The 26382-nt window shown below is 38.0% G+C and overlaps 1 protein-coding gene and 2 long non-coding RNA genes across 4 annotated transcripts in view; 2 read left to right on the forward strand and 1 right to left on the reverse strand.

Annotated features, from left to right (window-relative positions):
- Kcnmb4 (potassium calcium-activated channel subfamily M regulatory beta subunit 4) overlaps nucleotides 1–22664 on the reverse strand; it is a 63449-nt gene extending 40785 nt beyond the window's left edge. Inside the window, exon 1 of one of the 2 annotated variants that reach the window (XM_005328746.3) lies at nucleotides 21812–22195. In XM_005328746.3, coding sequence (XP_005328803.1) covers nucleotides 21812–22147 — 336 coding nt within the window. In that variant the 5' untranslated portion in view covers nucleotides 22148–22195. Of the gene's footprint in view, nucleotides 1–21811 lie in introns of both variants that reach the window. The other variant, XM_078053142.1, reaches the window with a different exon arrangement.
- LOC144378613 (uncharacterized) lies at nucleotides 19090–21818 on the forward strand. The gene is made up of 3 exons (XR_013440468.1): nucleotides 19090–19433; nucleotides 20614–20661; nucleotides 21382–21818. It is a non-coding gene; the product is annotated as an uncharacterized LOC144378613 (long non-coding RNA).
- Nucleotides 22665–22772: 108 nt separating the features above from the next.
- On the forward strand, nucleotides 22773–25341 carry LOC144378614 (uncharacterized). Its single transcript, XR_013440469.1, has 2 exons — nucleotides 22773–23038; nucleotides 23499–25341. It is a non-coding gene; the product is annotated as an uncharacterized LOC144378614 (long non-coding RNA).
- The last annotated feature ends 1041 nt before the right edge of the window (nucleotides 25342–26382 follow it).

Genomic DNA, 26382 nt, shown 5'->3' on the forward strand with positions numbered 1-26382 from the left:
TGGGGGGATGAGAGAAGGCTGACTTTTGATTTTTGTCATTAAGGTTGAACAGGAATTTGCTCGTCAGAGAATGGGTTGGGAAGGTGACATTCCAAGAAGAAACACAATGTGCAAAGACTGTGTGTGGATGTTCCAGAAAGACTGAGTCATCTAATGTGCTTGAAGAAGGGGCATGGGAGATGGTATTGGAAAACGACCAAATGACCTGACCTGCTACTCCCTAAAGAACTGCTCCTCTCCTCTCTCCTTAAATGCTTCTGTGATGAGTTGTTCACTCCCCTCCAGAGAGTATGTCTACTCGCCCACCAAGTGTACAGATGCTACAGCTACTTTTTTTTTTTTGGTAATTTAATAATATTCATATAACTTTTTAATTCAGGCAGACTGCTAAAATTGGCGATATTATTAAAACTGAGAATGACATTCCACCTTCAAGGGAAAAGAGTTCATTTAGCTTTAGAATTAGAAAATAAAAACACACTGTCTTTGCCAAAAATAGAGGCTGAATCTAAATAGAAGCAAATCAGACCAAAACAAGAATTTTAATCTGGATGAAGCTCAGTAGTTATTATTTATAATAAGCATGACAAGACATGCAAAAATTTGTTCAGTAGCTTATGCTTCCAATTCTAAGTCCTTGAGGAAGAGCTTAGGGTGTGTCTCAGTGGCAAAGTGTGTGCTTATCATGTGTGAACCACTAGGCTCAATCCCCAGAACCAAAGTGAAATTTTAAAAATCCTTACGGAGATGGTCAGTACTCTTTATGACTATATAGAACATAATAATGAAGTAAAAACTTGTTCTGCATGAAAGGAACCAAGAAACCCTATCCATGATAAGTTTCCTAGCATCAGGATGGAAAGATGCATTGATTTAAAAAAAGAAAAAAACGGGGCTCCTATTTGTAGCAGGAGGTGTTTTCTAAAGATTGCTGCGCCAATAAATATTCTATCCTATGCACTCGTACAACTTGATGTTGGCACTCCTCTGCTGAGAGGTGGGGGTCTATTTTCCTCTTCCCTACAGCATAGATAAGGTTGTGATTATAGCAGAAATGATGCATGCAGTGTGACTTCCACGGCTCAATCACAGAAAGTGACAAAGCTTCTGCTTTCATCTCTTCTCTAGGGAATGCTTGTTCCTGGAACCAAATGCTCTTCTGTGAGGAAGCCCAAACTAATCCATGCAGAGAGATCACATAGGGAGACCTATATGGAGAGGAACTGAGGTCCCCAGCCAATATCCAACATTAACTGACTGATTATGTGCATAAAAGGAGCCTGCAAATGATTCCAGCCTCCAGCCTTCACGTCTTCCAGCTGGAACCTCAGATCATGGAACAGGGATAGACTATCTTCTGGTGCTCTGCCTAAATTCCTGACCCACAGAATTCATGAACATAATAAAAACAATTTGATCCACAGGGACTTTTCATAGTGGTTAATGGATTATGAGACACCGAGGACTAAAATAGGTGGAGACCTTCGGAGGTTCTCTTTGATATATCTGAAAAAAACAAAAACAAAAACAAAAAACCTTGAGTTTTGTTGAAGAGAAGTCTTACAAGTCAATGTGATATAAGAGATGTAAGGCAGGGCTCACACTTTATACCTCTTGGAATCCCAGGCCCAGCTAGCCTTGAATGAAGGCAGGGGTGGGGTGGGGGTGGCTGCTTATCTCTGAAGAAAGACTCTTCTTTCGGTGGCAGAACATTAAGTAGGGCCCACTGAAACATGGTCTAACTTTTTTCAGTGGAACATACTGACATTTACCAGAGTAACTGTGCAGCGGGGAAAGGGCAGACATTTAAAGTATTATTGGACACTGGTTCTGTACTAACTCCAGTCCCTGGGAACTCTGTAAGACTGTGCTCAGAGCTCTCCAGGAGACAGAGGAAAATGGGATTTTGGCCTAAGTTGGTGCCATGTTATCATTCCCTCCTGAAAACTAAGACTCCAGTTTCATCATAGGCCCAGTAAGTCCATGGACTTTCCTGTGGTTGTTCCTACAGACCTTGAATGGACAGATGCTGTACATATGTAGATGAAGAGAATGATTATACATGCAACTGCCCTCACTCACATTTTGACCCTCTTACTCATGGAGTAAAGGATATTATGGTGGGTAAATCTGAAAGTACCCACTTCTTCCCAAAATAGAAAATGAATAAGCCAATTCTGTATCCCTGGGGGAAGTCACAGAGGTTAGAGTCTATCTCACCCTTATTAAACTAGCATATTTGACTCTTGAAGAAGGCAGACAAGTCTTGGAGAATGACTGTATTGTTAAATGAATCAGTGGTGATTCCAATTTCATCTACTATTTCAAACTCAGTCTCTATTGGACCAAATAAACTATGTGTGGTATTATTCTATGGCTATTGATCTGGCAAATACTATTTTCTCCATCTTTGTGGACAAAAAGTACCAGAGGCAGTTTGCTTTCACCTAGCAGAAATGGTGTGAACTTTACTGTCTTATTTGAGATTGCATCAGTTCTCTCTGTTATGCTCTAGTCTGCAGGGACCTTGACCCCTGCACAATCCCACAGAACATCACTTAGTCTGTAAAACGATGATATCATGCTGACTGGGCCTGGAAAGCAGGGAGTACAAAGTGTCCTAGATTCCTTGGTAAAGCACTGATGTGCCAGAGAGTGGAAATTCAGGGACCTGACCCCTCAGTAACTCTTTTGAGGGTCTACTGGTTTAGGGAATTTCTGGAAATTCCTCCACCATGAAAAGCAAATTGCTGTTATCATTCACTCCTGAAAACTAAGAAAGAGACACAATGTTTTCTGGCTCTCTTTATATTTTGGAGGAAACACGTATCAACATTTGGGACTGCTACTCCAACCTATTTACTGAGTAACCCACAACCTTGCCAGGAAAACCTGCTCCAGGCTATAGAGAAGGAAGAGGTCACAATTCACCTCTATAGTCCAATGCCTCAAACAGTTTACAAGAGGTCTGCAACAGATCAGGAGAAATATGGAGCCTACAGAGAGCCGTGATGGTATAAAGCAGACGTATCCTTTCTTTGGCAAATGACTATTCTACTTTTGAGAAACCACTGTTTTGTCCCAGTGGGATCTGAATGTCTGACAATGAAGTTGGGATTTACAGACCAAAAGCAGGTCTTGCAGGCAAGTAAGTTTCTAAAGCAAATGGCTCACACTCAAGTGTACCTTCTCTTTCTGTACTATCACCTTCCCCAGCTGCAATTTTAATCTAGGCCTGTTTTTCTTTATATGTATATGTATACTCCCAGATGACTCTGCAGTGTGCTAGGGAATAAGTAAAACCTAGGATCAGTTTTGATGAGTGAAACAATTTTGCGTTCAGTGAGCATAGTTTTGGACAGAACATCTGATTATTTATTTGTTAAGAACAATGATGTTGTTTATGAGGGCTGGCTAACAAATAATGAACTGTTTTTATTAAATAACTTAGCATGTGTTAAAGTCTTGGAATCAGAACTGGTTGACACTAAGATTTACAAATTATATATACATACACCCTTTCTCAGGAAGGATTCCAAAAATAAACAAAGAGCCCAAAGGAATAAACCAAGAGAGAGGAAGGTTTGGAGTCAAGAAGGCAGGATACCAGACACAGGAGAGATGCAATAGGTCTCAGGTACATCCAGTTCAATTTGGGCAGCAGGCTGAAAGGTTCCAGAGAAGATGTCTCAAGAAGTTGAGAGGGAAAAAAAAATGTGGAAAAAAAGATTACCTGTTGTGAATAACCATAAGACAGAGGGATTTTATATAATTTTATAATTATAATTTTATAATGTGGGGGAATTTTGGAAAATTAAGAGAAAGGTACATAGCAAAGTAAGAAAAACTTTTAAAGGATGATTATGAGCTCCAGGGAAGTTACAGAAATGAATGGGACATTACGTTGTTAAAATAAGTTAAACACTCAATATTAATTCAGCCAATCATTGTAATAGAATTATACTTAAAGGATGAAGGAAATTAAAAAAAGGGTGGAATGGAGACATCATTATCCAAAGTACATGTATAAAGACACGAATTGGTGTGAACATACTTTATATATAACCAGATATGAAAAATTGTGCTTTCTATGTGTAACAAGAACTATAAAACATTTTGCTGTCATTTATTTTTTAAAAATCAATAAAAAAAGAAAAACTTCTTTAAAAATTAGGGTGGAATGGGATGGTGTAAGGAAACTAAATCCTCACATTCTGTCATAGGCAACTTCAACAGTATCTAAAATGTCCACATCAGGGAAACTGTTGTTTAAAAACATGGAGCTAAATATTAGCAAAAAAATAAAACAGACAAAAGCAGTTGTCTCTGGGTAGCAAAAGGGCATGGGGCAGAGGTATCCTACCCTCGTCCCCAAATAAAGCTGCAGTACTATCTGGTTTTTTAAACTATGTTTCAAATAACATTAGCCATCGTTCATCAAAGTGTGAAGCACTATTCTGAATGCTTTCCACATATTACCTCACGATCTTCATAACCCAGGAAGACAGGTATCATAATCTTCATATTGTAGATGAGGAAATCAAATACAAGAAAGTATAATGGATATACCAGGTGAAGATGCAAACAGTGAAAACTATTATATGAGATGAAATGCCTCCCCTCAGTGACCCTCGTCTCCAGGCAGCGGTGCTTAGCAGCCACTTGTGATTCCTCCTGACACTTTCTACACTGTGTTTTAACATGAAGGTGAGCACTCTCCTGGGTCTTGCTCTTTGTTCTCTCATTTGCCAAAAGACCATTCGCTTTCTTATCTGCAAGGGGAGATCCAGCTCATGCTTCTTTGAAAACCCCTGCATAGCTGTGCCAAAATTTATTAATTGGTCCTCAAATGAAAAACATTAAAGCTTTTACTAGGTTTTTTTTTTTTGTAAGCAATTACAAAGAAGAAACAAACTCATTTTCACAGGTATCTAGGCATACATGTTTAAGAATAGAATGAAAGAGTGTACATCTTCATAAATTACAATTGTAGTGTTCCAAAGAGACTGTACACCAGGGGTTTACAGACCATCTTTCCACATCTTAAAAAAAACAAAAACAAACAAAACTGGCTACCAAGAAACTTTCTGATGGGTAAACCACAGGCTTCTTGCTTTCATTTTTGTTTTTAAGTCGTTTCTTTCCTGTGAAGGGACCATCAATGATCTCTGACCATTTTAGTCATTTTCTCCCTGATGGTAAAGAATTTGGTGAGGAAATTAAATCTTGGTCACACAATGCCCACCCCCTCATTTGTCTATCTTGATTTAATTTTTGGTGTGTTAGCTACATTTCCTACCTAGCAATATGTAATTTTTATGAAATCCATCTGTGAAAATTAATACAATTAGACCTGCTTCGATGGAGAACCATCATCTGCAGACATTGTAATCACTGAAACAAAACCACCACTACTATCGTGTGGGCTCAGGCTTATAGGATGAGGTATGTGACTCTAGAAAAAATGTTTTAGAAAATATAGATAAACAAAAATAAAATTTACAACTTCTGGTAGTTCTAACACCAAGATTACTATTATTATTTCATGTAGGACATTAAAATATTATTGAGAGACACTATCTGGTAATTTTCATATATTATAATGAGTTTTTGTTTTAATGTAATCCTAAAATTATAAAAGAATCGGGAAGTTTTACTATTTCTATGTTATCTGGCATAGTTTAAAGTAGGGGTTAAGTTCCCTATTTTCACACAATTGACCTGGAAACATTTACAATTATGGTTCCTTAAGAACTTTCTCTATTTCCTCTATGGTGAGTAGTCTATTTTTTTTTTTTTTTTTTTTAGTCTCTATGGGATTGTTTTATTTTGGAAGTTTGAATTATTCTAGAGAATCACCATCTCACCTAGGTTTTCAAACTTATTAGCATAGAATTGATTATTCACTTGAAATTATTTTAACTTTTCCTGTATTTGTAGTTATTTCCTCATTCTAGTTTCTGATTCTGTGTTTTTAAAGAAGACTTCCTTGGTAACAACCTTCTGACAATTCACATCTGAATTCATCTTTCTGAAAACAAAGACAATTCTGCAGTACTTGAAGATGCTCAGCACATCTCCAATGGAAATTTTGAAGTCCTGCAAAATGTTAATACCATAAATCTGTGTTGTTACTTTTCTGTAATAGCTGCTCTGCAAAATCAAATAAACATTAGTTGACAAACACTGAAGGGCAAGGTGTTTGACATGAGTCACAAGAAAACTTTCAGTACATCCGAAGAGTATGGAAGATAAAGCTGAATGGAAGCAAGCTCCAGGGCTGGGGAGGCAGATACCACCTCAAAACTAAGCAGCAAATGCACCCACCACAGCACTGTGTGATGCCTTCCAAAGACGTCACCAGGAGCAAGCTCCAACCCAGCAGGGGTTATGCTCACGCTGACTGCATTCTCAGAACTCAGAGCAGAGCTTGCCTGTGGCAGGTGCTCAATAAAGAACTGCCCAATTAATGACTACAGATCCTTTTGAGTAATGTGACCTGAAATGATTTGTACAAGTAGGCATTTTCCACCAGTTATGAAGAGTATGAAATGGAGAAAGTCAGAGACATCCAGAGCCCGGTTGCATTATTTAGTCTTTCACAGAGCACTTATTTTAAAGTAATGCTTCTGGGTTTTCTCTCACCACAAAAATAAGCTATCTTTATTGGAGAAAATTTAGAAGCTACAGGTAATCAAAAATAAAATCAATGGTGTGTGTTTTTCATCTTGTCATTTATCTTTCCTTTGTATTTTGTCTGCTTCCATATACAAATTTTAAATTTACATGAACCCCCAAACCAAATCTCACATCCTCTTGCATTTTTCAACTGAAGCCCTGTTACTATAATTTATTCAAGAATAATGTAGCTAAAAATCACACATAATGGAAGAAGTTACAAAGAAAGAGAGAAAATCTGGGCGGGGGGCAGGGGGGTGAGGGTGCATACATACATAAAAACAAACATTTTTATTTTTCAAATATGGAATCACACTGTTTTGTAATCTACTTTTTCATCACTAACATTCAAAAATCCTTTTATTGTAAAACATGTATTTCTTCCATAAATTCTATGCATGATATTTCATCATTCATATAATGTGTATCTATTTAATAGTAGATATAGCTATAATATACATTTATAGTACACACATTATAATAATAATAATAGTACCTTATTAGACATTTAGGTTTTTTTCAGATGTTTTACATGTGAAATGTGATGCTGCAACTAATATATTTATATCTTTCAACAATTATATCTTTCTGTAATTTTTTTCCCTTATGATATACTGCCAGCTGTAGTATGACTGAGGCACACAGCACACCCATGCAGAGAACAGTGACCACCCTCAAATCCATGTCCACCTGGAACCGTGGAATGTGATCTTATTTGAAAATAAGATCTTTTCAGATAATAATAGTTGAGGCCACAGTGCATTGGGATGGGTCCTAAGTCTACTGACTGGTGTCTTTATTATAAGAGTAGAAGAAGAAACAGAGACATGTAGAGAAGAGAGCCATGGGAAGACAGAGGCAGAGACTGGACTGATGCAGCTGCAAGCCAAGAAATGCCAAGGAATGCAGGCAACCTTCAGCTAGTAAGAAACAAAGATGTGTTTCTAGAATATTCAGGGACACATAGTCCTGCTGACACCTTGAGTGTCATGTTTAGAAAGGCTTTGCCCACCCCCAAAAAGTTATCTAAGCCGAGTCAGGAGGATCACAAGTTCAAAGCTAGCCTCAGCAAAAGCGAGACTCTAAGCAACTCAGTGAGTCCTTGTCTCTAAATAAAATACAAAATGGGGCCGGGGATGTGGCTCAGTGGTTAAGTGCCCCTGAGTTCAATCCTTGGTATGAGAAAAAAAAAAGTTATCTAAGTATTTACCGAAACTTTATTTATACTTCCGTAAATCTGTCTTTATACTTTTTAAATGTCATTTCATCAAAACTGTAATTTTAATTAAATGCATACTTTTATTGAACTATTTTTCAAAATAATTTTTAAATAATAATTCTTTCCAAACAACTTTTATTTTCAAAATTAATATTTAATTTTTTTTTCAAAATAATAGGGAGTTGTAACATCATTTACTGGATAAGAAATCTCTGGGAGTTTCAAGATGGTGCAATAGAGAAGGTTGCTTTCCTGGCTTCTTCATGGCATGAAAAATCAAGAAAGCAGACAGGGAGCTTCTCAGCAAGCCAAGCTCTATCGTTCTTTCTTTCACTCTTCCTTTAATTACTTCTATCTTCTCTCCTCCTACATCATAATGATCAGATCCTACATCATATCTGTTCTCACCCAATCCACCATTCAAAATTGTTAACCCTTTTGCAAACTTAACTATTTTTACTGTGAGCAATAACTGATCATATCATTTCTTTTTATTGTGACAATTTATCATTGTAGATGCCATGGCAGAAACTATTTGATTTACTGCTATATACTGTTTGCTTGGGTTGTTGTTATTATTTATGCCCCCCTAAATGGTGAGGTACTGGAAATCTTCAGGGACACTACAAGTCCACAGGGCAGAAACTCTACTGCCTCAGATCCATACCATTAGATTGGTAGACACACAAACATCATGGGAAATCAAGGGAACAAATGGCCTGAAATAAACCAAGATGCATCAATTATAGTATCCACTGACACAACAATGGAAGAATTGTCAAAGAAATATTTAAGAATGTACATAGTTAAACTGATCTTTGAGGTAAAGGACAATGTAAGGAGTGAAATCAGAGAGAAAATACAGTAAGTGAAAGATCATTTCAACAAAGAGAGATTCTGAAAAAATATCAAACAGAAATCAAAGAAGTAAAGCAATCAATAAACCAAATTAAAAGTGCAATGGAAGACATCACCAACAGTGGGGCTGAGGTTGTGGGTCAGTGGTAGAATGCTTGCCTGGCATGTGTGAGGCCCTGGGTTCAAATTTCAGCACCACATATAAATACATAAAGGTCCATCAACTACTTAAAAAAAATCATTCTTTAAAAAAAAGAAAAGAAAGAAAGAAAGCATAACCAACAGACTAAACAACTTAGAAGGCAGAGTTTCAGGCAATGAAAACAAAGTTGACAGTGGAGAAAAGATGTTAACTGTAAATAGAACTTCCAAGAAATATGGGATAACATGAAAAGACCAAATATAAGATTTATCAAGATAGAGGATGGTTTTGAGATACCAACCAAAATAATGTACAATCTTTTCAATGAAATAATATCAGAAAATTTCCCAAACCTAAAGAATGAAATGGAAAATCAACTTCAGGACACTTGAGGATCCCAAATATTCAAAATTACAACAGATCCACACCAAAGCATATTATTATGAAAATACCTAACATACAAAATAAGGATAGAATTTTAAAGGCTGACAGAGAAAAATGACAGGTAACATTTATAAGGAAACCAATCTGGATCTCAGTTGATCTCTCAACCAAGACCCTCAAGGCTCAGAGGTCTTGGAATAACATATACCAAGCTCTGAAAGAAAATGTTTGCCAGCCAGTACTATACCCAGCAAATAAAAGTTCAGAATTGTTGATGAAATATAAACCTTCCATGATAAAAGCTAAAGGAATTCACAACTAGAAAGCCTGCACCATAAAACATTCTCAATAAAATATTTCATGAAGAAGAAATGAAAAATAAAAGTGAAAATCAGCAAGGGGAGGAACTTCACTAGAAGAATAATCAATCAAGGGAGAAACTAATTCAAAGTAAAAACCAGAAATAAATCGAAATGACAGAGAATAAAAATTATTTCTCTATAATAACATTGAATGTAAATGGCCTAAACTCATCAATCAAGACATAGACTTGCGGGATTCCACCTCCTGGGTCCCCTTCTTCCTCTGGGAGAAGTCTTTTCTGCTGTCCTTTAATAAACTTCTAATTTCTACTCTGAAAAAAAAAAAGACATAGACTTGCAGATTGGATTGAAAAACAAGACCCAACAATATGCTATCTCCAAGAGACTCACCTCATAGGCAAAGACAGCCACAGATTTCAAGTAAAGAATAGGTAAAAACATATCATTCACATGGATCTCGTAAACATGCAGGGATTTCTATCCTCATATCAGATAAAGAGGAAATCAAGCCAAAGTTAATCTAAAGGGACAAAGAAGGACATTTCATACTGCTTAGGGGAATTACACATCAACAAGGCCTAGCAATCATAAATATTTATGCCCCAAACATTGGAGTATCTACATACATCAAATAAACCCTTCTCAATTTCAAGAATCAAATGATGACAACACAATAACACTGGATGACTCTAACACACCTCTCTCACCACTGGATAGATCCTCCAAAGAAAAAATAAATAAAGAAGCAATAGATCTAAAAAATATAATTGACAATTCAGAGTGAACAGACATACACAGAATATTTCATCCATCAATGACTGCATACTCTTTCTTCTAAGCAGCATATGGATCCTTCTTTAAAATAAACCATACCTTAGTCCACAAAGCAACTCTTAGCCAATAAGAGAGAGAGAGAGAGAGAGAGAGAGAGAGAGAGAGAGAGAGAGAGAGAGAGAAAACGAACCTTCCATTCTACAGATCATATTGGAATAAAATTAGAAATGAATGATAAAATAAAAAATAGAAGGTACTCTAACAACTGGAGACTAAAAAGTATGCTAGTGAATAACAAATGGATAATAGAAGAAATCAGGGATGAAATTTAAAAAATACTTTGAAGTTGGAGCTGGAGATAAAGCTCCGTTAGTAGAGTGCTTGCCTCACATGCATAAGGCCCTGTGTTCAATCCCCAGGTCTCTGGGACACTATAAAGGAGAACTAAGAGAAAATTTCCTTGCATTGAGCTCATTCCTTGAAAGAACAGAAATAAATAAATAAATGACCTAACATTGTATCATAAAGCCCTAGAAAAAGAAGAACAAATCAATACCAAAAAGCAGTAGAAGACAGGAAATAATTGAAATGAGAGCCAAAATCAATGCAATTGAAACAAAAAATTCAAAAAAATCAATTAAACAAAAAGACAGTTCTTTGAAAAAATAAATAAAATTGATAAACCCTTAGCTAAACTAATGAAGAGAAAAATTCAAATCACTAAGATTTGTGATGAAAAAAAATATCACAACAGACACTAGTGAACTACAGAAGAAAATCAGAAATTACTTTGAAAATTTATACTCTTAATAAAACAGAAAATCTTGGAGGCATTGACAAATTTCTAGAGATGTATGATTACCTGAATTGAAACAGGATATAGAAAATTTAAACATAAAGACATTGTCAATTTTTAGACACATGTGACTTACCCAAATTGAATCAGGCCAAGCAATGAAATTGAAGATGCCTTCAAAAACCTACCAACAAAGAAAAGCCCAGGGCCAGACACATTTTTGGCGGAGTTCTACCAGGCCTTCAAAGTAGAACTAACAACAACCCTCCTCAAATTAATACATGAAATAGAAAATTATTACATGAAATAGAAAAAATAGAGGGAACCCTTCCAAACTCATTTGATGAAGCTACTCTCACCCTGATACCAAAACCAGACAAAGACACATCAAGGAAAGAAAACTTCAGATCGATATCCCTGATGAAGATATATACAAAAATCCTTAAAATTCTTACAAATCACATACAAAAACATATTAAAACAATAGTTCACCATGATCAAATGGGGTTCACCCCAGGAATGCAGGGTTGGTTCAACATACAGAAAACAATAAACATAATTCATCACATCAACAGACTTGAAGATAAGAATCACCTGATTATCTCAATAAATGCAGTAAAAGCACTCGACAAAATTCAGCATTCATTCATGTTCAAAACACTAGAAAAACTAGGGATAATAGGAACATACCTCAACATTTAGAAACCTAAACCAACATCATTCTAAATGGGAAAAAAAATGAAAGCATTCCCTCTAAAAACTAGTACAAGACAAGGATGCCTTCTTTCACCACTTCTAGTCAACATTGCCCTTGAAACTATAGCCAGAGCAATTAGAAGAAAGAAATTAATGGGATACGGATAGGAAAAGAAGAATTTAAACTATCCCTATTTGATAATGACATGATTCTATATTTAGAAGACCCAAAAACTCTACCAGAAAACTTCTAGAACTCATAAATGAATTCAGCAAAGTAGTAGGATATAAAATTAACACCCATAAATCAATTGTGTTCCTATACAACAGTGATGAATCAACTGAAAGAGAAATTAGGAAAACTATCCCATTGATAATAGTTTCCAAAATAAAATGGGGGACAGATCTCTCATGTTCTCGGGCAGGCAGAATAAATATTGTTAAATATTGTGTTTGACAACCAAACACACTACACAGTTTTAATGCAATCCCTATTAAAATTCTAATGACACTCTTCCTAGAAATAGAAAAATAAGTCATTACATTCATTTGGAAAAACAAGAGGCCTGGAATAGCCAAATCAATCCTCAGTAAGAAAAGTGAAGCAGGAAGCATCACAATATCAGACCTTAAATTATACTATAGAGTGATAGTAACAAAAACAGCATGGTATTGACACAAAAACAGACACGAAGACCAATGGAACAAAATAGAAGACACAGAGACAAATCCACATAAATACAGTTATCTCATACTACACAAAGATGCCATAAACATATTGGAGAAAAGATAGCCTCTTCAACAAATGAAGCTGGAAATCCATATGTAACAACATGAAATTAAACCCCTATCTCTCACCCTGCACAAAACTCAACTCAAAGGACCCAGGCATTACACCAGAGACCCTGCACCTACTAGAATAAAAAGTAGGTCCAAATTTCCATTATATTGGCTTAGGAACCAAATTCCTCAATAAAACTCCTAAAGCACAAGAAGTAAAATCAAGAATCAATAAATGGGACGATATCAAAGTAGAAAGCTTCTTCACAGCAAAGGAAACAATCAAGAATGTAAGCAGAGAGAACTTTTTGCCATCTGAACCTCAGATAGAGCATTAAACTCCAGAAAATATAAAGAACTAAAAAAACTTAACACCAAAAAAATGAACAACCCCATCAATATATGGGTAAAGAAACTGAACAGACACTTCACAGAAGTAAAATCAGTCAACAACTATATGAAGAAATGCTCAACATCTCCAGCAATTAGAGAGATACAAATTAGATCATGCTGAGATTTCATCTCACTCCAGTCAGAATGACAATTAACAAAAATACAATTAATAAATGTTGGCGAGGATGTGGGGACTACATTGCTTGTGGGACTACAAAGTAGTACAACCACTAGGGAAAGCAGTATGTAGATTTCTCAGAAAACATGGAATGGAACCACCAGTTGACCCAGTTATGCCATTCCTCAGAATATACCCAAAGGACTTAAAATCAGCATACTACAGTGACATGGTCACCTCAATGTTTATAGCAGCTCAATTCATAATAACTAAATTATGGAACCAACCTAGTGCCCTTCAACAGATGAATGGACAAAGAAAATGTAGTGTGTGTGTGTGTGTGTGTGTGTGTATACACACACACACAAATGTAGTATATACACAGAGAGGAATATTACTCAGCCATAAAAAAGAATGAAATCACGGCATTTTTCCAGTAAATAGATGGAATTGGAGAGTAGTGCATTAAGTGAAATAACCCAATCCCAAAAAACCAAAGGCCAAATGTTCTATCTGACATGTGGAAGCTAACACACAATAAGGGGTGGAAGGAAAGAACAGAAGTTCATTGGATTAGACAAATAGGAATGAAGGGAAGGGAGGGAGGATGGGAATGGGAAAGACACTAGAATAAATTAGACCTAACTTTCCTATATTCATATTAGAATACATGACCGGTGTAACTTAACATCATGTACAAGCACAAGAATGGGAAAGTATATTTCATATATGTATAATATGTCAAAACACATTCTACTGTCACTTATAACTAAAAAGAACAAATTTAAAAACTAAATATTAAAAAAAGACATATCTTAAGAAATTATTTAAAATGCCAAAATTTGTAGAACAAATCTCCTGTTATTATTTTTTGGAATTATTTTAAATTATTGAAATATAATTTTGAATTATTGAAATATAATTCACATGCCATCAACTTAACCATTTAATGTATACAATTTAAAGGCTTTTAGGAGATTCACAGAGGTGTGCAACCATCACCAATATCGATTTTAGAGTATTTTCATCACATCAAAGATACTCTATCTTTTAGCTGTCAAATACAATTATCCTATACTCCCCAGTTCTAAGCAACCACAAGTCTACTTTCAGTCTATCAGTTTCCATATTCTCAACATTTTATGCCAATGGAATTATATAATGTAGTCTTCTGTGTCTGAGTTCTTATACTTGGTGTGTTTTCAAGGTGCATCCATATTGTAGAAAGTATTAAACTTCATTCCTTTTTATAGCCAAATAATTTTCTGTTGTATTGATATAGTAAATTTTATTTATCCATTCATCAGTTGACAGATGCTTGGGTTGTAATGTTACAAAGAGTCACATTCAAGTTTTTGTGTGGACATCTGTTTTCATTTCTCTGCAGAGTACACCTAGGAATGGAGTTGCTGGGTTATATGTTAATTCTATGTTTAGGTTTTTGAGAAACTGCCAAATTGTTTTCCACTGTGGCTGTATTTATTCTTGCAAGTAATGTGTGATTTATACACTTTCAACAATACTTCTTATTGTCTTTAAAAATAGCCATTCTGTTGGGTTTGAAATATCTCTTTGTGTTTTTGTTTTAGCTAATTATGTTGAACATATTTTCATGTGCTTTTTGGTCATTTTATACACCTTCTTTGGAAGAATAGCTACATACATCCATGCCATTTTTTGGTTTGTACTCTTGAACCAAATATACTTGGGTTTGATTTTCCCAGTCTATTAATCTCTGCCTTTTAATTAGAGGAGTTAGTCCATTTATATTTAATATAATTACTTATATCTTTAGGTCTAAATCTAATAATTATTTTTTTTACTTGTTCCTTCTGCCTAAATTCTTTCTTCTCTCTTTTGTTGTCTTGTTTAGGATTGTTTGTTTATATTAATTCACCCCCCCCCCTTAATTGCTTGGTTTATTTACTTTTTCATTTTTTTTAACTCTGCAAATTCTCAAACTTCAACACAGAATGTGGGTGGAATTTCTTCAGTTGGTCACAAGTGGAACAGAATTCTAGGGGTGATGCTGGTGCTGCTAGTGCACTGATAATACTTTGAGAACCACCAATATAGAAGAAGATATATATTAAATACAAGGACAGTGAAGAGGCATTGTAATAATCAAAGCAAAAGATAACTGTCTTGACTAAATGTCAAGGAAAGTTAAAAAATAAGTATGAATAGGAGGGAATGATGTACTATTGATAGAAATAAAAGACTCGAATAGAAGCAGGTCTTGGGAAAATAATGATAAATTTTATTGCCATTTTTATCCTTGAAATAGAGAAAATAAAAGGTAATTATAATAGAATTGAGAATTTAGCTCTCACAAGTATTATTGTCTGGTTTTCAGTTCTTTAAATCTATTTTAAAATAAAGTTGTTCTGACAAAAAAATACATAATAACTTTATTACACAGAAAAAAGGATTAAACTTCTACTTTCTAGAATTTAGCTTTCTCCAATGAAACAGAACATCAACACATGCTGCTGTAATATGGTTAAGTTAGAATTAGTAAACCAGACATCGGATAAGGTTTCAAACTCCATTTGATCTTATGTATCAATTAGATGATATATAAGTCGAGATATTTCTTTGCATGTGCTTCAGTATCCAGAGCTTCTAGAGACCTAATTTTCTGGATTCTGCTACTTAAGAAAGCAAATAAAATACATAAAGTGAATTTATTCAAATTCATTTACTTGCAAAACTTTTCACAATCCATGTAATTAATTTAATGATTTGCAATTATATCACTGGTTATTTTAAAAGAACAGAAGAGCTGGGCATGCACAGTTGTGCACTCCTGGAATCCTAGTGGCTTGGGAGGCTGAGGTGGGAGGGACTGCAAGTTCAAAGACAGTCTCAGCAACTTTGTGAGGCCCTAAACAACTTATCAGGACCATGTCTCAAAATAAAAAAATAAAAAGGGCTGGAGATGTGGCTCAGTGGTCAAGCACCCCCGGATTTAAGCAAACAAATAAAACCAACCTACAAATTTACTCTTAAAATTTTAGAGGTCAGAAATCCAGAGTGGATCCCGCTAGGCTAAAAATCAAGACTCCATCTAGGCTGCATTCTTTTCTGGAGGCCTAGGGGAGAATCTATTTTTTTTTTTTTTTTTTGCCTTTTCCCACTTCCTTGTAAAAAGAGGTTGCCTATACTCCTTGGCTGAAAGCTACTAGCAATGGCTAGATGAGTCTTTCTAATTGCATTCCTCTGACCTCCCCTTCTGCCTGTGTCTTCCACATTGAACCCCTTGTGATTACACTGGGCCTACGTGCATAAATCAGGACACTCTCCCTGGTTTGTAGCATTAACTCCATCTGCAACCTTAATTGTCCTCTGCTATGAAACAGAAGATGTTTGCAGGTTTTAAGGATTACGATGTGAACATCTTTGAGAAGGGGGTACATTATTCTTCCTGCCAAGGCCCCCTAGTGTCCATCAAACTCGTCCTGCCTGTAAAGGACCTTTACACTACTGGCCCCAGTTTAATCTCCTGCTTTTCCCCCAAGATTTCTACGGAGCCTGCGTTTGGGGCATGCCAGTCTACCTGGGGACCCCCCAACACATCCCATATCACACAGCTCTTGGCCTTGCTTCCAGCATTTTCTCTTACTTGATGTTCTCATCATCCCTCCTTACCTTTCTTTAGCACCAACATAAAAATTTCCTCAGCAAGACTCATGGGAAATGTTTCTTTATGAAGTTTTCTCCTTTTCCTTCTCAACGATCATATTGAGGCCCCATATTGCTGGGGTCTCCCTGTGGAACTGGACACTCTGCCTCCTCTGATAGTTACCTATGTTCTTATCTCCTCTGCTAGGTAATAATCTCCTTGAAGGGCTTCCTCCTGTGTACATCCGGTGGGCAGATGTGAAACAGAAACCTTGATTCTCACCGACACTCCTCCAAACCCACTTCTCTAGTTTTCCGCCAACTAACATTCACCCAGCTGTGCTTGCCACAAATTTTGGAGTCATACTTGACTTCTCTTTCCCTCAGTTCTCATATTCAACCTGTCGGTGAATTTTACCAAAGTTATCCATGGATCTAAGCCACCACCATCTTTTGTCTGTTCTATTGAACCCTGTTTCTGAACTTGCCTTTGTCCCTCCGGCTCTTCACAGTGAGCCTGTGTGCACATACTTTGCATTTTTAACTCATCAACCAAAGGAGTCATTTACATCTTTACAAAGTCTGAGTCTGATCTCAGCCCTGCTCAAGGTCAGGTGCTCACTGTCAAATTTAGAATAAAACCCAAAGTTGTCTTGTTCTGAGGCCTTAATCATCTGCCTCTGTTCTTTGCCCTGCTCACTGCGATCCAACCTCAGTGCTGTCCTCAGTTTCTCACCCAGACCTGGCAGCCACTTGTCTCAGGGCCTTTGCACTTACTGTTTGCTCAGCCTGTGGAATGCTCTTTTCCCAGATAGCCATGAGATTTGATACTTTATCTCCTTTCAGATTCTTCATATGCCTCACCTTCTCTGGGTGTCTGTGCAGATATCATCAGGCCGGTGTGGTCTTGGAGCATCCTGTCCCCAGAGAGCAGCCCTTTGCTTCTCCCATCACTGTCTATTCCCTTACCCTGCCTGAATTTTCTTTACCCATCTATCATTTCATAACATTATAAATTAACTTCTTGTCTGTTACCCTGCACCAAAATGTAAGTTCCATGAGGCCACTGACTTCACTTCAATCTGTTCTAGACTCAGATCCTGGAAGCACACATGTCACAGAGTAGACACTATTTTGTTAAATACTCATTTTTGTATGACCTCTGGTTCCTTTTTTGGTTCTTTGATCATAATAGATAAAGAAAAATTATCTGATCAATTGAATTTTAAGTGTACACCAAATATTATTTAATATACTCACTAGAAGAAAAAAAACAAGGAAAGCCACTTCTTAATGCAGAAATAAAGACTGTATTATTAATACAGAGAAGTCACAACCCAGCAGAGCCTTTTACTAAGTAGTTTTGAGAGGAGAGATGGACTCTGTAGAGCACAAAATGTAACAAATTAAACATGTTACAAAAAAAGGAGTCCACAAATGAACTCCAGCAGGCCACACTGTCTAATTGTGTGCTGGGGATGGGTGCACCAATGTGGACCTGAAGAATTCCAAGAAGCCATAGAAGCCACAGTGCTTACAGCTTATGTAGCTGGTACCTACAGCACCAGGGGATGGTACTTAAAGCCCAAAGCCTTTTTCATTCCCACCTAAGTTTTCCTCTCCAGTGTATTTCTGTCACTTGTAGAGTACCAGTTTCTTAGAAACAGACTTATCCTTTGTTTCTAGGTTTTTATCATCAGTGGAAGAAAAAAAAATTAAAACAAAATTAAACATGTGGTTTCTAATCACCAGCTCTCTCTTATCCCTCATATAAGAATATAGCACCACATATAAGAATATAGCAACCAGCACCACAAAAAAAAAAAGAATGAGGTTGAAAAATTCATCTTTTCTTTGCCATCCAATGTATATATTGATGCAAATCCAAACGTCTGGAATTGCATGAGTTCATTTCAATTAAACTAATTTTAAATGGTCATTTCCACCTAATTTTAAATTATTCTCTTCCTTGCCTTAAGAATTTCCTTGGGTTTCTCTTTTTATATCAACCTCCTGTCTTCAGTAGTGTCAACAAGATCTTTTATCCCGAAAACACAAATATCAATTACATGAGTCCTTTTGCTTCTAATGTTGTTTTTCTTAAACAGTAGATGAGGTCACTGTCCAAAACAGTGGTTTTCATTTCTTATCTACCTATTAGAATCACGAGAAGAACTCTGAATAAAAATACCAATACCCAGGCCCCACCCAAGACATCTTTGAAGGTTGAAATCTCTGAGCCTTGGACCTGAGCATAAAAATTTCTTTTTAAAGTTCCCAGATAATTCCACTGTGCAACCATAGTTGAGAACCAAAGCTCTTGGCACACTCAACCGCTGAGTTACAAAGAGACAGTGGTGTGACAGGGACAGGGGAGGGATGGGGAGAGTAGTAAGAGAAAGTGAACCCCAAATTTAGATTTCACTATGGCTTACGAAGTTATACATTTGTAAAATTCTTTCCCTGTCCTGTCTTTTATTGTGATTAATGCAGCAAATTCAAGCGAGAAGAAAAAGTGCTTGTTCTATTTTTCTAAGTGATTTCCTAAGTGGTTTCCTGTGGTGGTGGGATGTGAAGAGAAGGTGGAAGGTGGCTGGGATCCATGGAATGAAAGGAATGGGTGGAAAAATTAAACCTCCATTAAAGAGGTAAGTAAGGGAAGGCAAGAAAAGGTCTAGGGGGCCAAGGTGCAACTGCATGGGCAGGGGACACTATCTAATTGCAAGGACACTGGGTAAACAATCCGCTCATGTACTTGACTCTGCCACAATACTGTAGTTGCACTGAATTTTCTCAACAGAAATTGTTTACAAAAATTTCCAAATTGAGTATTTAATTGATCAAAAATAAAAAGGTGATGTTGAAAAGCAAATTTATGTCCTATATGTGCCACAACACCCTGTCATCTGGATAAAGAGAGAAATATTGGTTTGACTGAGGAAACCTGGCCTAAGTTGATAGAGATGTTGTTCACTTTTTGTAACATAAATATAACATCTTTCTGTTCTTTCATTTCCTGAATACTTACCTTCATAAGATGTGATTTTGTTCAGGTACTTCTTTAAAATAACTATTGCTGAGTTCTGAACTGATACTGGAAAATACCAGATTATTTGAGAGAGAGTGGGGAAGGGAAAGAGAAACAGACACAGAGAGAAATATCTTGGTATTACATAAGGCAATTGTGATTGTTTTCCAGTGATTTAAAAATCGGTGTCCTAATGATTTCAATTTACCTTTTCTGCCAGATCCTGAATAATTGCCTGGAAATTGTGAAGCAGCCTTCCTGTAGCAAATTCTAATTTGTCAATGTCGTGATTAGATACTAATCATTTACTGATATAGATAGATAGATAGAGATAGATAGATATACGTACATGTATATACACATACATGTACATACATATAATTAATTTATTAGTGACTAAATCACAGTCTTCAAGTAATTAGCAATGTTTTACCAACTGTAAAAACTAAATGATAAACTATCATATAATTTCTAAATCATTACTACTTCTTGGCACCCTTTTTTTGTATTACTAGTTTGATAATGAAAAAATAGTTTTTAAAACCCTGATATTTCTTTTTAAACATAACTAAGCATTAAGCAGACTAATTTATAACATGTCTTTGAGAAATTATCACTTCTTCATGAGCTTGAACATCATATTCTAAATTCTGCATTCTATGTTCTTACTCCTATATTTATTAATTTCTTTGTATTATCTTCATTTTAAGGCAAATGAATATTAATTTGTTAGCATGAGCATTTTTCTAAGAAGAGTCTTACTTCTAAAATTTAATTATTTTTCTTTTCTCATATTCAAGGATTTCCTGTTTTGAAGAAAAGATCATGAATTTTACTACACAGCAATAGTAAGTTTGTTTTAAATACTTTAAAATATTAATTCAGAATTTTTTGGGAGACAAATATAAATGCAATTTGCCACATTTAATACAAAGTTATCCTGTGAAAATACAGTTCATTTTCTTTTGGACTGCTTTCCTGCTTGGTGTTCAGGCAGGGCCCTCACAAAGAGAAAAAGTGTCAGTAACTTTTAAAAACACACACACACCTTTACTTTGATAGTTAAGCAACAAAGATAGTAGGAAAGACAAAAGGAAGAAACAAAACCCTTCCTGCAGAAGCAGATGCACTAGGAAGCTCAATTAGTTCACTGCTTTTTATAAGTATTTTTCTCCACTGGGAACAGTTTTCTGAGTCTCCTCAGCTCTCCAGCCTGAGAGTCCTAACCAGATTTTCTTTTCTTTTTTTCTTTTATGCCTGTCACATCGAAAGTTGTCAGGAAAGGACTGTTTGGTATATTTCACTGAGGGTTTTCTATTTTCAGTAAGTTGTACTGTTCTACAGACCGCTCCTGATTGTCTCTAGATACACAGAGTCACCAGCATCCCACAGGACCCTCCAAAATGGACCTAGGTAGAATTTCAAGTTTATCTTTAGACCCCAGGTTTAAAAGGTCTGTTTAGTGGTAAAAAAAAAAAAAAAAAAGGATCTCTCATCTTTCGAGGGGCTAAGAGACCCCTCCCCTCGACCTCCTAACAAAAGTCATTACATCTAAGTTTTTGCTGCAGCTCAGACCATCGCTGACCGTGTGCGGGAGTAGGTGGATCCTCGCTGCCCAAGGGCTTTCACGGAAGGAAAAGTTAACTTTCTCTGCTGCTTGCATTTCTCCAAATCCCGTCCTGTAAGCGCCAGACCCAGCTGAGTCTGGGCCTCAAAATCTGAGGCCAGACAAGATAGGTGTGTAAAGAGATTTTTGGGGGGCACGACTGATTGTCACTTGCACAAACCCACCCGAAGGACCGGATACCTGGTGCTCCCAGATGAACTCACTCTGGGTTTGAGTACAGCTTTCCAAGTCTGTCTCCTCCTAGCAACTGGAACCCATGCCGAGCTACTCCGCACGGGTCTAACCCTATGCTGTCTCCAAATCTCCAGGGCTCCGCAGGAGCAAGGCATTCTTCGCTGGAGCCCCTGGGCACCAGGGGCGGACGTCCTTACCTTGGGGTTGGTAAGGAGCTGATGCTCGTCGCTGTGCAGTAGCGCCCTGGAGTTGGATTCCGAGTTGTTCACGTAGACCTGGACGCAGGGGTATTGCGAGGTGCCCCTGCAGTCGGCGCCACAGGTGAAGGTGCACTCGAACACCTCGCTGATCTGCTGCACCGACAGCACCGTGCAGTTGGCGGCCGTGGCTTGCAGATCCTGCAGCGCGGGACTGAGCCAGCAGAAGCCAAAGATGAAGAGCGACACGACGCCGGAGATAATGAGAAACAAGCCGAGCCGGATGCTCTTGTCCTCGGCTTCCGTGTACTCGTAAGCCACCCGGAGCTTCGCCATCGCCCCCCACTCTCGGCGGCTGGCGCGCTCCCCCCGCCCCCTCCCGCCCCCTCCCGCCCCCGGCGCCGAGCCCGACTGCCTCGGGCGGGAGGAGCCGCCGCCGCCACCACCACCGCCGCCGCCGCCGCGCGACAGCAGGGGAGTGGGCGGCGAGGGGGAGCGCGCGAGAACAAAGGGGCCGAGGCCGGCGACGCCCCCGGCGGCGGCAGCGCCCCCCGCCCCGGCCCAGCCGCCGCCCGGCCCCGGTGCGGCAGCGGCTTCAGAGCTTCCAGTACCCTCGGGCGCAGGGAGCGCACGGACCGCTCCAGCCTCCAGCGCCCCCTGCCAGCCTCCGCCCCCGCGCTCTCCGCGCCTCCCTCCTCTCGCCGTGTGTCTCCCAGTCTCCATCGCCCGCCGGCCGCTTTTCCGCGGACTCGCTGGCAGCTGTACTAGGGTAGGAGCAGCCGGGCTGGGACGAGCCCGGGGGCTCCCCGGTAAGGGAGCTGCTCCGCCCCGCCCGCCGCCGACCCAGGCCCTCCTGCTCCGCCCCGCCCCGCCCGGGGCGTCGCCTGTAGGCGTACACCCGGGACCGCCGCTACTTGCTTTCCGAATCCTCTCCAAATCCCCTGGGAGAGACATCCTAGATGAAAGTTTAGGGTCAGTAGCCTAACCCAGGTGAAAGTTAAAGGGGGAAAAAAAAAAAGAAAGAAAGAAAGAAAAGAGGGGACTGACGTAGTGCAAGTGGAGCGGCGGGAATCTTGAACTCCAAAAAGGATTGGTCAGTTTGCCGGGAGAGTGAGCCAGCTGCCAAGTAGCGGTGCTCAGGGGAGGCCCCTGGGAGGCGATGTGGGAGGGAGGACAGCCGCGCGGCCGAGCCGAGGGGACGGAGATGGAAGCCCACCGGCGACCGGCGTGAGTTGGGGTTCGCCCCGGGAGGCCCCCGCAGGTATCCACGCCGCGCGCTGCTATGGGAGGTGTGACCCAGCCGCTCCCACGCCGCAAGGGCGAGCGCACTAACGGTCCTGCTGCGGACGCCCGCCCTCCCTCCTAACCGCCTTAACAAGGGCCGCGTTCTGCGGCCCCAGCCCGGCCCAGAGGATGGCAGGATCCGAGCAAGATAGGCTGAGTAGGGCGGAGTTTGCTGTAGAGGCAAAGCGCGTGGGGCAGGATTCCTCGACTGGCAACATCAGGAAACTTGCTGCCTAGGTCCGCAGTGGACCTCGCGGCAAACTTAGGTCTTGGGCAGCCGAGTGGACCGTAGCTGGAGTTGACTGAGAAGGAACCAAAGGAAACAGGTGGAGAGGCTTGCAGCCTATAGAGACTGCTTTTCCCATCTGGAGAACAGAATCCTTTATGTGGTTTCCCTCCTTAGGAGTCTTGCACCTGGGGCCCACCCCGGGATTTGTAGATGAGATTACCAGGAGCGCTGTGTAAGGCGACAGCGGCGTGCAGACCCACTTTGGGACAGGTACCGTTTCTAGAGCTGTCGGCTCTCTTAGTTCTTCCCGCTCCCTGCATCCTTCAGCTTCTATTCTTTTCGTGACCTTTATTTTATTTTGTAAACTATCTTTCCAAACCACATTTCTATCATAAAATCAAACTTGAGCACTATTTCGAACGGCTTCTTTTTGAAGAATAAAATTGAAATATTCAGTTTTCATAATATACATCTTTTTCTTAGTTTGCAAGTCCCAAACGAATAAAGTCTTAATCAAACTGAATTATGTTCCTGGTGAATATCAAACACGGAATCAAAGAACTCTTTCTTGGATTTAAAATTCTACTTTTGACTGCAGTTCTGATACGTTTTTCTGAAGTACAACATTCCTTTATGTGATAGGTAACAAGTATTTATAAGCAACGGGCAAGGAAGGCAGGTATGCTGTGTTTTTCAAAATGAAAGAAAATGCAGGGTTTGGAAACCTTACGTATCCAGAAAAGGGTTCTTTAATATATCATTCAAGTTTTTGGAGAGATTTTTAAATTTTTCATCTTTTATCTGGGAATTATACTATTCCTTTTCTGTTGGCATAAAGACGATTGTGAGAATTATATTAACTGAAAGGAAAAGTTAGTCTAATGGTTGAAACAACTTGACCTGATCTCACAAATCTTCACTCTGAATCTTCTTCCTTTGCAGATTATTGTAATCTTTTCAAGAAAGCTGCAGCCTCCCCTATATAGAACTGTGACAGCAATGAGCAATTATGCTGATTGAATCTTGAGGCAAAATTGATTCATAATAATGTTTATAACAAGCCACCAGAATGGGAGGGGGCAATAATAATCGAATATGATTCAATTTTCACTGAATCCAGAGCTTAAAGTGTTCTATGAATGAAACCTGTCCCTCAGAACTGAAGATGGTCTTCCAAGTATATGGAACAATATAATAAATTTTTGTCTTAACCTAAATTTTATATATATATATATATATATAGTAGTTGGACACATTACTTTCATTTAATTATTTTAGTTTTTAAAAAATATTTTTTATTTGCAGTTGGACACAATACCTTTATTTTATTTATTTTTATGTGGTGCTGAGGATTGAACTCAGGGCCTTACACATGCTAGGCGAGCATTCTACTGCTGAGTCATAACCCCAGACCTTAACTTAAATTCTTTACATCTTTTTAAATCCATTTAGTTTTCCATTTAGTCCGTTTCTTTGCTTACATTCTCAAAATAATTGAAGAAACTGTTGCCATCCAGTCTTCTGTTATTTGAATATTTAATTTTGTTTCATATTAGCTTGCTTGTCTTCCTTTATCTTCATGTCTTTCTGAGAGTCAAAAGATATCAGAAGACTTCACAGATCAATTTATATTTTTATCCTAAAGGAAATACTTCAAATGTTTGCTATTATTTCCTTTTCTTGAGGTAAAACTACATTAGCATTCCCTGGGAAGATTGGATATATCTTCTGTTCAGTTTCAGAAAACAGGTCATCAGAATGGTAGTAAGAATTGTCAGAACCTCAGAAGTTCTGAGGTTTTTAGCATCTTCTGTTCTTGCAGAGGAGAGGCAGCACAGGAAAGCTAGTCTTCTCTGGATAGTGTTCCGCCTATGGAAACTAAGATAAGAAATGTAATACTCAGGACCAGATCCACTTATTTAATGTGTGTCATTGTCTGCAGCCAGTGCACCCCCCCCCCCAGGGGAATCATGGACAATCTTAAACTTTAAAGGAAAATAAAACTTATCTAAACAAGGATATTAGTCATTGTTATTTTATGATGTTTGTTCTCATGATCAATATTCTTTTAAAAGTTCCATGACTTAAGTTAAAGAATTCAATCTTGTACTTAATATATACCCTTTTATTAAATTCTAAAAAGAATCAGCATAAGGGGCTGGGAGTTGTAGCTCAGTGGCAAAGCACTTGTCTAGCATGTGTGAGGCACTGGGTTCAATTCTCAGCACTGCATATAAATACATAAATAAAGGTCTGTCAACAACTAAACATATATTTTAAAAAAGAATCGGCATAAGGAAGGATTTTGTATGCTAGGAATGGAAGGGAATTTAACATGTTAAGAAAATACACTTTCAAAAACTGGCAAATTGTGAAGTTTTTGGATGACACACTGCTACTAAACACTTGAATTGCTAAAATACACTGGCAAGGAGATGAGTATTTACCATCACCTGTTTTTCATTAAAATTCATATTCTAGATAGATTTTAGACCTTTGCACCTGGAATAATTAGGTAAAAATAAACATAATGAAAGTAGAGTGATCCAAAAGAAAACCACCTAGGAAAAATTTTCTTTCTGATCCAGTAGATGTAATTATAGAAAATTATTTTTTGATTTTAACTTTAAAATGTTTACCATTGTACTGATTTCCAACTTGCTATTATCAAGAAATTAACTTTCTTTCCATAAATATTTGTAATTAGTCACAGAATTTAGGATTTGGAATAAATTTCTTCTGTGGCCACTGCTTTTTTCTACCTGTATCTTTTACTGGCCCTAAACTTTTCCTATTATATTGAGAATATGATTATACTGAGAACATTACTATTTCTAGATATTTACAATGAGAGCATATTAGAACAGGAAAGGATCTTAAATATCACCTTATTGAAAATAAGCCAGGAAGCTCCTTAAGTCTTTGCATTTTGTTTGAAATAGAATTTGGTATATTTTTACAAGTTCAGATTTATTTGCACTCAAGTCTTTGTTTGCAAGTGAGTAAAGCAAAAAACAGATACTTAAGTTTGTAGTATCACACTGGTAGTGCTAAATTC

This window comes from Ictidomys tridecemlineatus, chromosome 6 (genome assembly GCF_052094955.1).
Source record: "Ictidomys tridecemlineatus isolate mIctTri1 chromosome 6, mIctTri1.hap1, whole genome shotgun sequence".
Classification (NCBI taxonomy): domain Eukaryota; kingdom Metazoa; phylum Chordata; class Mammalia; order Rodentia; family Sciuridae; genus Ictidomys; species Ictidomys tridecemlineatus.